This window comes from Suricata suricatta, chromosome 17, assembly GCF_006229205.1.
Source record: "Suricata suricatta isolate VVHF042 chromosome 17, meerkat_22Aug2017_6uvM2_HiC, whole genome shotgun sequence".
Classification (NCBI taxonomy): Eukaryota; Metazoa; Chordata; class Mammalia; order Carnivora; family Herpestidae; genus Suricata; species Suricata suricatta.
In genome coordinates, this window is record NC_043716.1 from 25,042,511 (window position 1) to 25,057,044 (window position 14,534).

Sequence of the window (14,534 nt, forward strand, 5' to 3'; positions counted from 1 at the left end):
ATAACATTATAAACAGTGAGGTATTTTTTAACAAGAAACGTTAGCAGTAAAAAGCAAGCAGAACAAATACCTCCCAACTCTTGCTGCAGCCCTTGAGCCTGTCGAATAAGGAATTTGATAGGAATCTGATCCATTAAAGAAGACGAATATGATTTGGGCTTTCTTTGCATGGCAGCTGTCAAAGATAAAGTGTAACAAAGTAAAAACAGTATTAACAAACAACAGAAATCTTAACCTTCAACCTAAATGGAACAAAACACAACATAAAATAGCATTTCATTCACTTAATCTGTGAATATAATTCACAAAAAATGAAGAATCATTACCTAATAGGAAAAGCTAGAACATATCTAAGGGAAAGATCTGGAAAATGCCCCTAAATTGAAATTAGTAGGGAGAAAAATCCTAAGTGAGAGAAGCCATCTGCAGAAGTACCATACACTAAAAACAAAAACAAAACAAAAAAACAAAAAAACCCTGTTAAGTCAAGACTCTCCCAAATCTAATTAGGAAGACTAAACGTAGCCATGACCATATGGCTTAAAGCTTCATGATTCCAGTAGTCTTCATTTAATTATGCTATATATTACAGTGGTGACTTTTTTTTTTTTAACATTATTCATTTTTGAGAGACAGAGAGCAAGTAAGGGAGGCGGCAGAGAGAAAGACACAGAATCTGAAAAGCAGGCTCCAGGCTCCAGGCTGTCAGTACAGAGCCCAATGTGGGGCTTGAACCCACCAACCATGAGATCATGAATTGAGCCGAAGCCAGCCGCTTACCCAACTGAGCCCTCTAGACACTCCAGTGACTGACTCGTTTTAAAGGAAGTTGGGCAATATGAATTTGACTCCCCTCCCACAATTTCTATCTTTAGCCAGCAAACAATTTCTTTAAAAAAAAAAAATCCAGGGTTGCCTGGGTGGCTCAGTAGGTTAAGTGTCCGACTTTGGCTCAGGTCATGATCTCACGGTTCATGGGTTAGAGCCTCACATTGGGCTCTGTGCTGAAAGCGCAGAGCCTAGAGCCTGCTATGAGTTCTGTGTCTCCCTTTCTCTCCCCCTCTGCTACTCAGGCTCTGTCTCTGTCTCTCAAAAATAAATAAACATTAAAAATTTAAAATAGGGGCGCCTGGGTGGCTCGTCAGTTAAGCCTCCGACTTCGGCTCAGGTCAGATCTCACGTTCATGGGTTCGAGCCCCGCGTCAGGCTCTGTGCTGACCGCTAGCTCAGAGCCTGGAGCCTGCTTCTGGTTCTGTGTCTCCTTCTCTCTCTGCCCCTCCCCCTCTCATGCTCTGTCTCTCCCTGTATCAAAAATAAAATAAAACATTTAAAAAAAATTTTTTTTAATTTTAAATAAACAAATAAATTAAAAAACGGTCCATCTTAGGGGAGGCTGGCTGACTTAGTCAGTTGAACATGTGACTCTTGAGCTCCGGGTTGTGAGTTAGAACCCCACATTGGGTGTAAAGATTACTTAAAAACAAAATCTTTTTTAAAAATAAATAAAGGGGCACCTGTGTGGCTCAGCTGGTTAAGCGCCAGACCAGCTCAGCTCATGATCTCACGGTTCATGCGCCTGACCCACCCATATCAGGCTCTGTGCTGACAGCTTGGAGCCTGGAGCCTGCTTCAGATTCTGTGTCTCCCTTTCTCTCTGCCCACACCCCACACCCCCTATGCTCTCTCTGTCTCTGTCTCTCTCAAAGATAAATGTTAAAAAGGAAATTTTTTAAGTAATAAATAAATAAAACAAGTCCATCTTAATGTCTCTTTTTCTGTGGTCTTAAATCATTTGTTTAAATATCTTTTATGGACCATTTTCCCTATTACCAAAGCTATAGTAACTAAAACAGTTTGGTATTTGCATAAAAGCAGACACACAGATTAATGGAACAGAGTAGATAGCCCAGAAATAAAACCATGCATAGATGGTCAGCTGATCCACAATGAAGGAGCCAAGAATGTATCATGAGTAAGAGAACAATCTGTTCAATAAACAGTGTTGGGAAAACTGGACAGCTACATGCAAAAGAATGAAACTCAACCACTATCTAACACAACACACAATGATTAACTCAAAATGGATTAAAAACTTGAATATAACACCTAAAGCCATATGACTTTTAGAAGAAAATGTAGGTGATAACTTCTTGGTCTTGGCAGCGATTTTTTTTTAATCTAACACCAAAAATAAAAGAAGGGTGCCTGGGTGACACTCAGTCAGTTAAGCATCTGACTCTTGATTTCGGCTCAGGTCATGATCTCACAGTCAGTGGGTTCAAGCCCTGCGTCAGGCTCTGCACTGACGGTGCAAAGCTTGCTTGGGATTCTCTTTCTCTCTCTCTCTCTCTCTCTCTCTCTCTCTCTGCCCCTTCTCCACTTCTACCCCACCCAAAATAAATAAACTTAAAAAATAATAATAAAGAAAGAAACAAGTGTGTCTACATCAAACTAAAAAGCTTCTGCACTGGAAAGAAAACCATCCACCAAATGAAAAGGCAACCAAATGAACTGGAGGAAATATTTGCATATCATAAATCTGATAAAAGGTCAATGCCCAAAATATATAAAATAACTCATACAACTCAACAGTAAAAAAAAACCAAACAATCTGATTTTAAAATGGGCAGAAAATCTAAATGGATATTTTTACAAAGGCATACAAATGGCCAACAGGTATATAAAAAGATGCTCAACATCATTAATCACCAGAGAAAGGCAAAACAAAACTGCAATGAGCCATCACTTCACACCTATTAGAGTGGCTACTACCAAAAAAGACAAGAAATAAGTGTTGGCATAGATGTGAAGCAAAGAGGACCCTTATGTGTTACTGATGGGAATGTAATTTGGATACAGCCACTAAGCAAAGCAGTATGGAGGTTCCTCAAAAAATTAATAATAGAGAGGCACCTGGATGGCTCAATCTGTTTAGTGTCTGACTCTTGATTTTGGCTCAAGTCATGGTCTTGCAGTTTTTGAGATAGAATCCTGTATCGGTCTCCAGGCTGACAGTGTGGAACCTACTTGGGATTCTCTCTGTCCCACTCTCTCTGCCCCTTCCCCACTCTCTCTCTCTCTCTCTCAAAATAAATAGTTTTTTTTTAATCGTAAAAAAAGAAAAATTAAAAAAAATTAAAAGTTAAAAAAATAATAGAACAAGCATATGACCCAGCAAGTCCACGCTTGTGTAATTTATCTGAAGAAAATGAAAACACTAACTTGAAAAGATATATGTATCCCCCCATGTTCACTGCAGCATTATTCACAATAACCCAAACATGGAAACAACCTAGGTGTCCATCGATGGATAAATGGGCAACAAAAAATGTGGGATGTGTGCATCCCACATTTTTTGGATTATTCCTGGAATATAATTCCATACAATGGAATATTCCTGGAATACAATTCAATACAATGGAATATTCCTAGAATATAATTCATCCATAAAAAAATGGAATCTTACCATTGTCAACAACATAGATGGACTTCAACCACATTACAATAATGAATAAAGTCAGACAAAGACAAATACCATAGATCTCTTTTATGTGGAATCTTAAAAAAAAAAAAAAAAAGCTGACAGATATAGAGAATAGATTGGTGGATGCCAGAAGCAGGGGGTGGAGGACAGAAGAAATGGGTGAAGGGGGTCAGAAAGTAAAAAGGAAAAACCTCAACACTAAAAACCTATTTTGAAACCACAGCTCTATGGCTCATCTTGATATAAAATTGTAGAAAGTAACACTGAGGAGGAAAAAAACACAGAAAATGGTATTTTAAAGACAAAGTAGTGGATTGATTATACTTACACAGAAATTAGTAAATAAATTAGTAAAGATAGATTATTTTAAATAATAAAACACACACACACACACATACACAGTGTTCCAATGACAGTCAAATCCTAGTTCCCACACTTATTGCTTAGGGAAGTTCAGCTCAGGAAGTTCTTAACTTCCCTGCGCCTCAGTGCTCTCCCTGTAAAATCACGGAAACAGTACCTATCTCATACAATAGCTATGAGGGTTTCCATGAGTTAACAATGTAAAGTGCTTCAAGTAGTGTCTGGCACATGAGAAGCACTCAAATGGTATTATTAAGATCTAGAGTTTCTTTTATGGAAAAGTATCAATATTTAAGTTTCTGGAACTATGAAAATGAAGACAAAATCTTGATCACATTTTAATGTGAACTAGCAGCCCATAAGGCCCTGCCTAAGGCACTTATTTCTCTTTAATAACTCTGTGAAATACCGCATCAAAGATATTCCTAATTCTTCAGTAAAAGATAAACTATAATTTGAAAGATTTGAAAAATGTATGAGATCATTGGTTTTATACAGACAACATGAACAATCACATTTCCAAACTTCTTCCAAATTATGGCTTTCAAAGAGTCAAATCTAACATTTAACCTCACCCCCAATAAAACTGTAGAAATACTTTGAGTATTATTTACATTGCCCCTAGTTCTTGTGACATTTTAACCCTTAAAAAATCTGATAGAAAACGAATTCACTTAGAATTTAGTGTACCAAAGCCTCAAAGAAGAAAGAAGAAAAAGAAAAAGAGGGAGGGAAATGTCAATTTCACTTGTTTAAATACAGATGAAAAAAATAAAAAACAAACAAGCAAATCAAACCTAACACCATACTAAAAGAATAACATACCAAAAGTAGGATTTATTCCAGGAATATAAAGATATTAATTGTACAATGAATTATATACACAGACCAAACAAATCATCTCAATAACTGCCAAAAAAATGTATTTACTTGATAAATTATTTTTTAAAGGGTACTCAAAGAAATTCAGAGCTTAACTAATCCAAACTAAATACCAATACCTTTCCTATAACCAGTGATAACTTAGAAGATTATCCAGAACCTTTATAAAGGAAAATTTTATTGGCAGATACAAAAAAACTTGAATAAATTCACTCATTCAAAAAACATTTACTAACTCTTTTTACCAAGGAATATCCTAGAGGCTAGCTACAGTGGCAAAAAAAAAAAAAAGACAAATATCAGTCCTCATGAAGCTTAAATTTTAATAATTAAAAAAATATGTTCCATACAGCTAGATGGAAAGACTTAATATTGTAAAGATGGTAAATTCTCTCCAAATCTATAAACTTAATATAAATTTTGATCAAAATCCCAATATAATAATCCTCTTTGGAATTTGGTAAAATTATTATAAAGTTCATTTGAAAGATTAAACATGTAAGAATAGACAGAAATTCTGAACAAGAAGTTAAGATGAAAGGGACTAGAAACATCCGACTTAAGAAAAACCAAAATCAGACATAGGTTCATAAGAAAACTTCAATATACATCAAAGTAACCTTCCAAAGTAATGGGAAAATGATAGATTATTCACTATGTGATGTTGACAAATAGACAGTTATAAGAAAATAAAACTGGATCTGTATCCCATACATTACACCAAAATTAATTATGGGCATACTTAAATTTTAAAAATTAAATAATAATGTCCTAAAAGAACATATAGGTGATTAGTTATATTAACATTAATACCTAGCTTTGGTGGAAGATTTTCTTCATCATAAACTTTATAATTTAAAAAAACACCATAAACTGGGGTGTGTGGGTGGCTCAGTCAGTTAAGTATCTGACTTTGGTTCAGGTCATGATCTCACAGCTCTGGAGTTTGAGCCCCACATACGGCTCTGTGCGGACAGCTCAGAGCCTGGAGCCTGCTTCAGATTCTGTGTCTCCCTCTCTCTCTGCTCCTCCCTTACTTGTACTCAGTCTCTGTCTCTCAAAAATAAATAAAATATTAAAAAACTTAAAAACAACACCACAAACAAATAATAACACTCTATATTATAAAAAGGCACTCCTATCTTACACAAATGTGGGAGTCTATATTGGTATAACCTATCTGGGGAGCAATATGGCAGTTCTTTTTTTTTTATATAAAGTTTATTTATTCATTCTGAGAGAGAGCAAGAGCAAGAGCGCAAGTGGGACAAGGGCATAGAGAAAGGGAGAGAGAGAATCCAAAGCAGGCTTTGAGCCATCAGTGCAGAGCCCAACACAGGGCTCAAACCCACTGACCGTTGATCACGACACGAGTCAAAAATCAAGAGGCAGATGCTTAACTAACTGAGCCACCCAGGCAACCCTGTTCATTTTTTAAGCCTTACCATTTTTCAGAATCTTAGACTTAGTAATTCTCTATCTAGGAATCTCTCCTAAGGACAGGAATAATCATGCCTATATACAAAGTTAGCTCTAACAGTCATTCCTCCACTGTTTATAATGGCAAAATTTGGAAATAGTTTAAATGTCCAACAAAAAGCAATTTGTTAGTGATGAGACATGAGAAAATATTGTACAGCTATTTTAAAGATGTCTTTAAAACTGTACTATAATAGGCAAATGTTTAAAATGTATTATTAAAGGGGGTGCCTGGGTGGCTCAGTTAGTTAAGCCTCCGACTTTGGCTTAGGTCACGATCTCACGGTTTACGGGTTTGAGCCCCGTGTCGGGCTCTGTGCTGACAGCTCAGAGCCGGGAGCTTGCCTTGGATTCTGTGTCTCCCTCTCTCTCTGTCCCTCCCACACTCATGTTCTGTTTCTATCTGTCTCAATAATATATAAACAAAAAAAATTTTTAATAAAAAATGAAATAATAAAATAAAATGTATTATTAAGGAGAAAGGGTAGATTAAAGGTATGTATTATTGGGATGCCTGGGTGTCTCAGTCAGTGGAGCATGTGACTCTTAATCTCAGGGTTGTGAGCCTCACAATGAGTGTAGAGATTACTTAAAAATCTTAAACAAAAATGTATTATGATTCTGACTTTGGAAAAGCTATCATCTGTGCAAAGACTGAAAGGTTTTTAACAAAATTCAAATGATGATTAGCAATAAATTATGGGTAGTTTATACTTTGATCTTTTTACTTTTCTCTTTTCCTAGATTTTTTTCCAGTAAATACAACTTCTAATAAATGTTTTTATTTTAAAAACCAACTCCTTTGCATCAAATAAGATACAATTAAGTAGGTAAACAATGAAACAAATTTTTAAAATTCTTATACTGTTACTCTAAAATATGGTCCTATAACTTTTTTGTCCAAACTTTATTTTAAAGCTCTAAAACTTGAAGCTGCCAATAAATAACATTGACCAATATGGGGGGTGTCTAGGTGGTTAAGTTGGTTAAGCATCTGACTTTGACTCAGGCCATGATCTCACAGTTCGTGGGTTCGAGCCCTGCATTGGGCTCTGACAGCTCAGAGCCTGGAGCCTGCTTTAGATTCTATGTCTCCCTCTCACTCTGCCCCTTCCCCACTCATGCTTTCTTTCTCTCTCTTTCTCAAAATTAAACATTAAAAAAACATAACATTGGCCAATATTTGCTTAAAAGTTACTGCATTTTGGGTTTTTTTTTTTTTAGTGTTTAAGTATTTAGAGAGAGCAAGAGGAGAAGGGGCATAGAGAGAGGTAAGATAGTCTTCAGATGTAATAAACAGGAAACATTTTTAGTCTAAAAATTGGAAATATCATGGTAATGCTCATATTTTAATTAAGTATTAGCATACTGGGATTTATTATAGCACTCTATTTCTTATACATATATTTTTGGATCAATACAATATTTAATTAGAATTAATATATACAGTATAAATATAAATAAATATATTTTTAAACAAACCAAAAATATATGTGCATATGAAAAATATATTTACACATATGTACTTTTTTCAATGTTTATTTGAGAAAGAGAGAGAGAGTGTGCACATGAGAGGGGGAGGGGCAGAGAGACACAGAGAGAGAGAATCCCAAGCAGGCTCTGCACTGTCAATATACAGCCTGACATATGGCTCGAACCCACAAACCATGAGATCATGAGCTGAGCCAAAATCCAGAGTCAATGCTTGACCAACTAAAACATCTGGGTGCCCCCATATACACTTTTCAAATTGTTTTAAATTTCTTTACGTTTATTTATTTTTGGGAGATAGAGAGACAGAGCATGAGCAGGAAAGGGAGACACAGAATCTGAAGCAGGCTCCAGGCTCTGAGCTGTCAGCACAGAACACAACGTAGGGCTCAAAACCACAAGATCATTACCTGAGCCAAAGTCGGACATTTAACCGACTGAGCCACTCAGGTGCCCCTGTACTTTTTTTAATGACTATGATATTCTAATACTTGGCTCTAACTCAAATTTCAGTATTCCATATGTGAGCATCTTCAGCTACCTGGTGGCTACCACTAATTTTTATTATAAGGGCCAAAACCACAGAACACTTAACAATGTACTAAAACAGCATCACATGTAGGAATTAAATGTGAGGAAAATAATTACTTTTTTGACTGTGAAAGAGCAAAGTTCTCCCATGTTGTGACGTAATCTACAGTTATTTATTCCTCTTGGAGATGAGAAATTAGACTAGGAAAAAGTCTCCTCAACAAAAGGGAAAGACTGATCTCTCTCCATTTATCTTCCACATCCATCACCTCTCAACGACATCAGCCTAGGGGTTCTGTCCTCAGCATTATCAACCTTGCCTCTCCATTAGATTACATACATTCTCTGAACTCTTTCATCTTAAAAAATAAAAGGAAGAAGAAGCCCTCTCCTGACCTCATTTTCCTCTCCAATTATCATATTCCTTACTTTCCTTTATGACTCCTCCAAAAAGCTGTCCTTATTCACTGACTTTAGTGTATCTCCTCTAATTTTCTTTTCAATTCACTACAATCAGGCTTTCTCGTACCACTTTACTAGTTAAACTATAAAAATCAAATGACCTCCAGCAAACAATATGCAGTCATCAGCTGAGTGCCGGTCCAACCCTTAACGTATTTAGAAACATCATTTGACAGAGGTGATCACTGTATCTTCAGAGACATTCCTCTCTTGGCTTCCAGTACATCATAACCTCCTGATTATCCCACACTCTAGTCTTGTCCTAAGTGATTCTATTTAATGTCATGATTTTAAGTATCACACAGATGCTGAAGAATCTCAAAGTCCATGTGTTTCCCTTGAATTCCAGGAGAGTAAGAGCCATCTCCTTAACACGCCCATTTGAACGTCTATCAGACATTTCAAACTTAACATGTCCAAACCTGAGCTCCTGACCCCCCACATATCTGCTCCTTCCCCCAGCTTTTTTATTTCAGTTGATGGCCATTCTGTCCTTTAGACTCAGGTCAAAAGGCTCCACCGTGGCTCAGGTCTCTCAAATCTCATGAATCTATTAGCAAAACATTGCAATACTAACTACAAAATACATATACACTAATACCAGCCCAAACCACCACTAGCTTTTCCCTAGAATCTTGTAAAAACTTTAATGCCCCAGTTCCTTTCCCAGATTCAATACAGGCTGAGTTGTACTCCTTACCTAAAATCCTTAACTTTTCTACTGAGATCCATCAGATTGTTGCATAAAGAATAGAGGCTTAATATGAACACTGAGTTGAACTTAGGATATCATTGGGGACTGGAACACATAATTTTTAAAGATTATTCCAGGGGCGCCTGTGTGGCACAGTCGGTTAAGTGTCGGACTTCGGCTCAGGTCATGATCTCACGGTTCATGGGTTCGAGCCCTGTATCAGGTTGTATCTATGCTGACAGCCCAGAGCCTGGAGCCTGCTTCCGATTCTGTGTCTCCCTCGCTCTCTGCCCCTCCCCCACTCGTGCTCTGTCTCTCTCTGTCTCAAAAATAAACTATATTAAAAAAAATTTTTTTAAAGAATAAAGATTATTCCAGTCCTAAAAATCCTGAGTACTTGTTAATTCTGCATGGTAAACATACATACAAGAGTTGGCTATACTACTTTCTGTAGTTTTCTGAATTAAAAAAAATTTTTGCTGGACATTAATTTATATAAAAAATAAGAGTGCATCTTGGTCCCTCCTACAGTGTGAATGGTCTGAATTCTCCCCCAGACCACCTCCTTGTAATTTATTCTTCTATGGTCTACTGAGTCACAAGTGTCTTTTTTTTAACAGAATTCGTTATATGCAGATAAAAGTGAGAGACTATTATCTACTGCTTATTATTAGCCCATCTTGTGGGTAATATGACTAAGATTATAATTACAGTTATGGGATAATATCCATATGACCCTAATGATTACAGTCAAGAAAGAAAGCAGCTGGGAAATCCATAGTATACTTAAAACCCAATACTTCAGGTAAGTAAAAGAAACTGACCTGCCAAACACTGGAGAGTAACTTTGATTATAGCTTTCAAAAAGTAAATCACTCAGCAAAATAACGGCACTTAAAAGAATTTTCCCTGCATTACATACTCAATGCCTACAGCTTTCTAATGACACTTTTTGTTCAAATATGGAACTACATACACTTAGCAAGCCTAAAACACAGGTGAATTTTCTTTTTCAAATATTGAAAACACTACTTTATACCAATCTTCATACCATATCTTCTATGTTAAATCTGATCTTCTGATATTAAAGTAGCTATGTTTGAAAGCCCATTTCAGTGATAATTTTAATGGCAAAACGAAACTCTTCTGTTGTTTTTTTTATCCTGCTTTTGAATGGTTGGTATTCTGCACACTAATGGATGGAAGGCAGGGCAAAGATGGAAATCAAGCAAAAAAACTTCAGTTACACTTCCTTCATTTATAGGTACTTAGTAAAATCACTAAATTTCTAAAATATAGGCAATTAGGCCATTATTAATTTAGCTTGCTAAAAAGAGGAGTGGCCTCAGCGCTGGTTATGTGTCCACACATACATGTATTTATGCTTCAGAGTATATAACGCCTACATTGCAAAGACTACAGAATGACACTGCAGTTTGGACCTTACTGGGCCTTATTTTCTCATGACAGCTCGGAAAGTTAACACAATATAAGCTAATCAAATGACCTCTCACTAGAAACAACTGCCCTATATACATGTACACCTTACCTAAAGTCTTCGTGTTTGCTAGGAGAGCCTCCTCATAAGACAGTATATAGTAAAGCACCAAAAGCTGTGCTGTGATACTGAAACGTTGATTAAGGCGGATGTTGTCTCCCTGGAGGTAACAATATAAATACTTTAAAATACTATTAAATTTCATGAGCGTTTTTTTTTTATAGTTTATTACCAAGTTGGTTTCCATATAACACCCAGTGCTCTTCCCCACAAGTGCCCCTCTCTATGACCATCACCCCCCTTCCCTTTCCCCCTCCCTCTTCAGCCCTGTTACTGCTCAGCATTCAAAAGTCTCTCATGATTTGCCTCACTCCCTCTCCCCAACTCTTTTCCCCTCCTTTCCCCTTCCCATGGTCTCCTATTAGGTTTCTCCTGTTAGAACTATGAGTAACAACATATGGTATCTGTCCTTCTCTCTCTGACTTATTTCGCTTAACATGACTCCCTCTAGGTCCATCCATTTTGCTACAAATGGCCAGATTTCATTCTTCCTCATTGCCATGTAATACTCCATTGTATATATATATATATACCACACCTTCTTGGTCCATTCATGAGATGAGGGACATTTAGGCTCTTTCCATGATTTGGCTATTGTTGAAAGTGTCACTATGAACATTGGGGTACATGTGCTCCCATGTATCAGCACTTCTGTATCCCCTGAGTAAATTCCTAGCAGTGCTATTGCTGGGTCATAGGGGAGTTCTATTGATAGTTTTTTGAGGAACCTCCACACTGTTTTCCAGAGTGGCTGTATCAGTTTGCATTCCCACCAACAGTGTAGGAGGGTGCCCGTTTCTCCACATCCTCGCCAGCATCTATAGTCTCTTGATTTGTTCATTTTAGCTACTCATGAGTACTTTTTTGATGGTAAAATCATTTAACATAGTATTGTTCCCAAGTTCAGATAACATGGGAGAAACATTCCCATGGTTTGTACTAAACTCAGAGACAACTTGAAGTTTAAATGTGAGATGGTATGGAAGATGAAAGGCAACATGCTTAACAGTCTTTAAGACAAAACAAAACAAAAAAAGACTCCAGCTTTCCTCCACAGCAATTCTATCAGGCTGCTTCTGAAAAAGGTTTACTGGAGTCTCAAGTATTACTTGAAATCACCATGAAGAAAATAACTCCTAAAAAGACATATTTTACATCTGAATATATTTATGAAAAATACAACCATCTTTTCCTTCTAAAAAATGGAAAAAAAAGATTTTCTTCAAACTTCCCAACTGAATTTAAGTAGATCTTAGAGTCCCAGGAAGCTAAACAAATATCTATTGAATATGTTACAGAGTCCTGTGTTAAGTATACACACTCTCTGGGGGACTTTTTAGACTTTAAAACAGAGCTTTTAAAATAATTCCTCAGAAAGTGCCTTTTCAACAAACCACTTGGAACTAATACCATACCTATAAATTTCATAAGTAATCTGAAGAAATTTTATCCCATTTTACATTCAGAACCACCCAGAAGTCCTCTAATAATCAAAGAAATAATAAGAAACAAGTCAGAAGAATAAAAGAAAAGAAAAATCAGAAAAATGTAAAAGAACTACTATTTTACCCCAATGACTCCTTGGAAAATACTTAGGATCTCCTGTTCTGTGACTGGCTGATTTGTGGCTTCTGGATTAGATTTAGATGCTGGAGTAAGTATGGAATTTATGTACACATCAATCAGAGGAAGTAATTGAGGATGGAGTGGGGTAGAGGTTTCACACAGTTGTCTATAAATCCAGTCCTAAAAAAGAAGGTTATAGGCACTAAATCAATTATAGCAATAAGAAAAAGCAAGCAAAATTTAATAAGCACATATAATTTTACATGATTTATGAATCACTGAAACTATCAACTTTTAGCTGTTACAGATATATTACCTAGTTTCACAACTGTCTTTGATTTAAAAATATGAATTACTTGTTATTTCCTAATCAAGACTATCTTCCATTGGAAGATAAACCTAAAAGGATGAGTCTGAGTTTTAAGTATGGACTTTGGGTTTTGGTCTATTATTTTTTACGTAGTAGGAAAAATACTGTAAGTCACTACTATATCTACATTTAGATATAGACCTATAGCACAGAGGAATTTAGGGAGAGGCACAATTCTTTACAGCAAATCTTCACATAAGTTAAGAAAATGATGAGTTGCCTAGGTGGCTCAGTTGGTTTAGCAAATGACTCTTGATCTCAGCTCAGGTCTTGATCTTAGGGTTGTGAGTTCAAGCCCTGTGCTAGGCTCCACGCTGGGCTTGGAGCCTACTTGAAAAAAAAATAGTCTTGGCAACCCCTTATCGGAGACTATCACTTCACCACACATGGATAAAGGACATGTAGATACGGTAGGTGTGCATTCACACTCTCAATTCTTTTCTATTTCATTTGCTAAAAACATAAAGAAGCAAAAGATACAATCTACCTGGAAAATAACTTCACTAAATCCTGAAAACAAGGATAGTTAAAGGTAATATATCAATGTATACAGTGTTCATTATTCTTTATAATAAAAGAGCCTCCAGAAAAGGTTCAGATTTCTTTACCTTAGGGGTGTATCTTTTTCTTTAGAAGACCTCTTAACTATTTGATATAGCCAACTATAAGTAACTGAAAATATACTGAAAAATGTATGTTATGTGTTAGCTATCCTTGTGACAAAAGGACAGATGCTGACAAGAAATTTTCTGTTTGGTAAAGAAAACCAAAGTATAGAAAATGGCAATTTTTCACTTAGTTTTAACAAAACAGCCACATGCTATTATTGAAAATTCAAATGGATTAATATCATTGTACATTTTGTCAATAACTTAAGAATTATATTATTTTAAAAACCCGACATTAACATCCTAGGTACTATATATACATGGCTAGTAATTAGACATATTTCATACATAAAACCCACAGGAGAAGCCTATAAACTGAAACAGAATTAGGAAAAAAAAAACATTAACTTGGGTTGTTGCTTGAAATACAACAATAAGGTTATACTTTGATCGACACTTTGTGCTTGGTAAAGGAACGACTCCTGAGAAGCTGGTAAATACAATGAATGGGCAAAAATCCAGTAATGTTGGCACTCAGGTTGCTGGTGACAGGGACCCGAACAGCATGAGCTGTGACAACCTAAAAGGAATAATAGTATTAATACATATGACAGAACCAAATATAAAATTATTCTGAAACAGGGAGGTTTAGCAGGTAGACTGTCAACATTTAATACAAATGCAGTCCTTAGGAATGAATGGGAAAAACGATTACATGATAATATTTCTGAACGATGAGAGGGTATACATTTAGGAATTTGCAAAGCACTCTTAATTTTTTAAATTTGTTTTTAAACATAGGTTGGCTGTAATGTAGTAAGATAAATAAATCTAAAATTTGGAATCATAAAATCTGGGCTCAGTGACTTTAAATAAGTCATTTTATCTTCAAGTCTATTTTCACATCTATAAAATGGGACAACACAGTCTTACCTGCTTCAAAAGGTTTTTGTGGGGATGAAAAATTGCTTTGAAAAACATATGTCAATTATAAAGTACCAATTCTTTATATGTGATATAAATTCTTTATACATGATATAAATTAT

General features: G+C 36.0%; 1 protein-coding gene across 1 annotated transcript in view; it reads right to left on the reverse strand.

The window, feature by feature from the left end:
• Positions 1–14,534, reverse strand: part of INTS2 (integrator complex subunit 2) — a 57,153-nt gene that overhangs the window by 21,007 nt on the left and 21,612 nt on the right. The window contains exons 12-15 of the mRNA XM_029926999.1: positions 13,934–14,068; positions 12,514–12,690; positions 10,936–11,044; positions 71–175 (exon numbers count right to left, since the gene is read on the reverse strand). Of these exons, the coding sequence (XP_029782859.1) occupies positions 71–175; positions 10,936–11,044; positions 12,514–12,690; positions 13,934–14,068 (526 nt within the window). The remainder of the gene's footprint in view (positions 1–70; positions 176–10,935; positions 11,045–12,513; positions 12,691–13,933; positions 14,069–14,534) is intronic.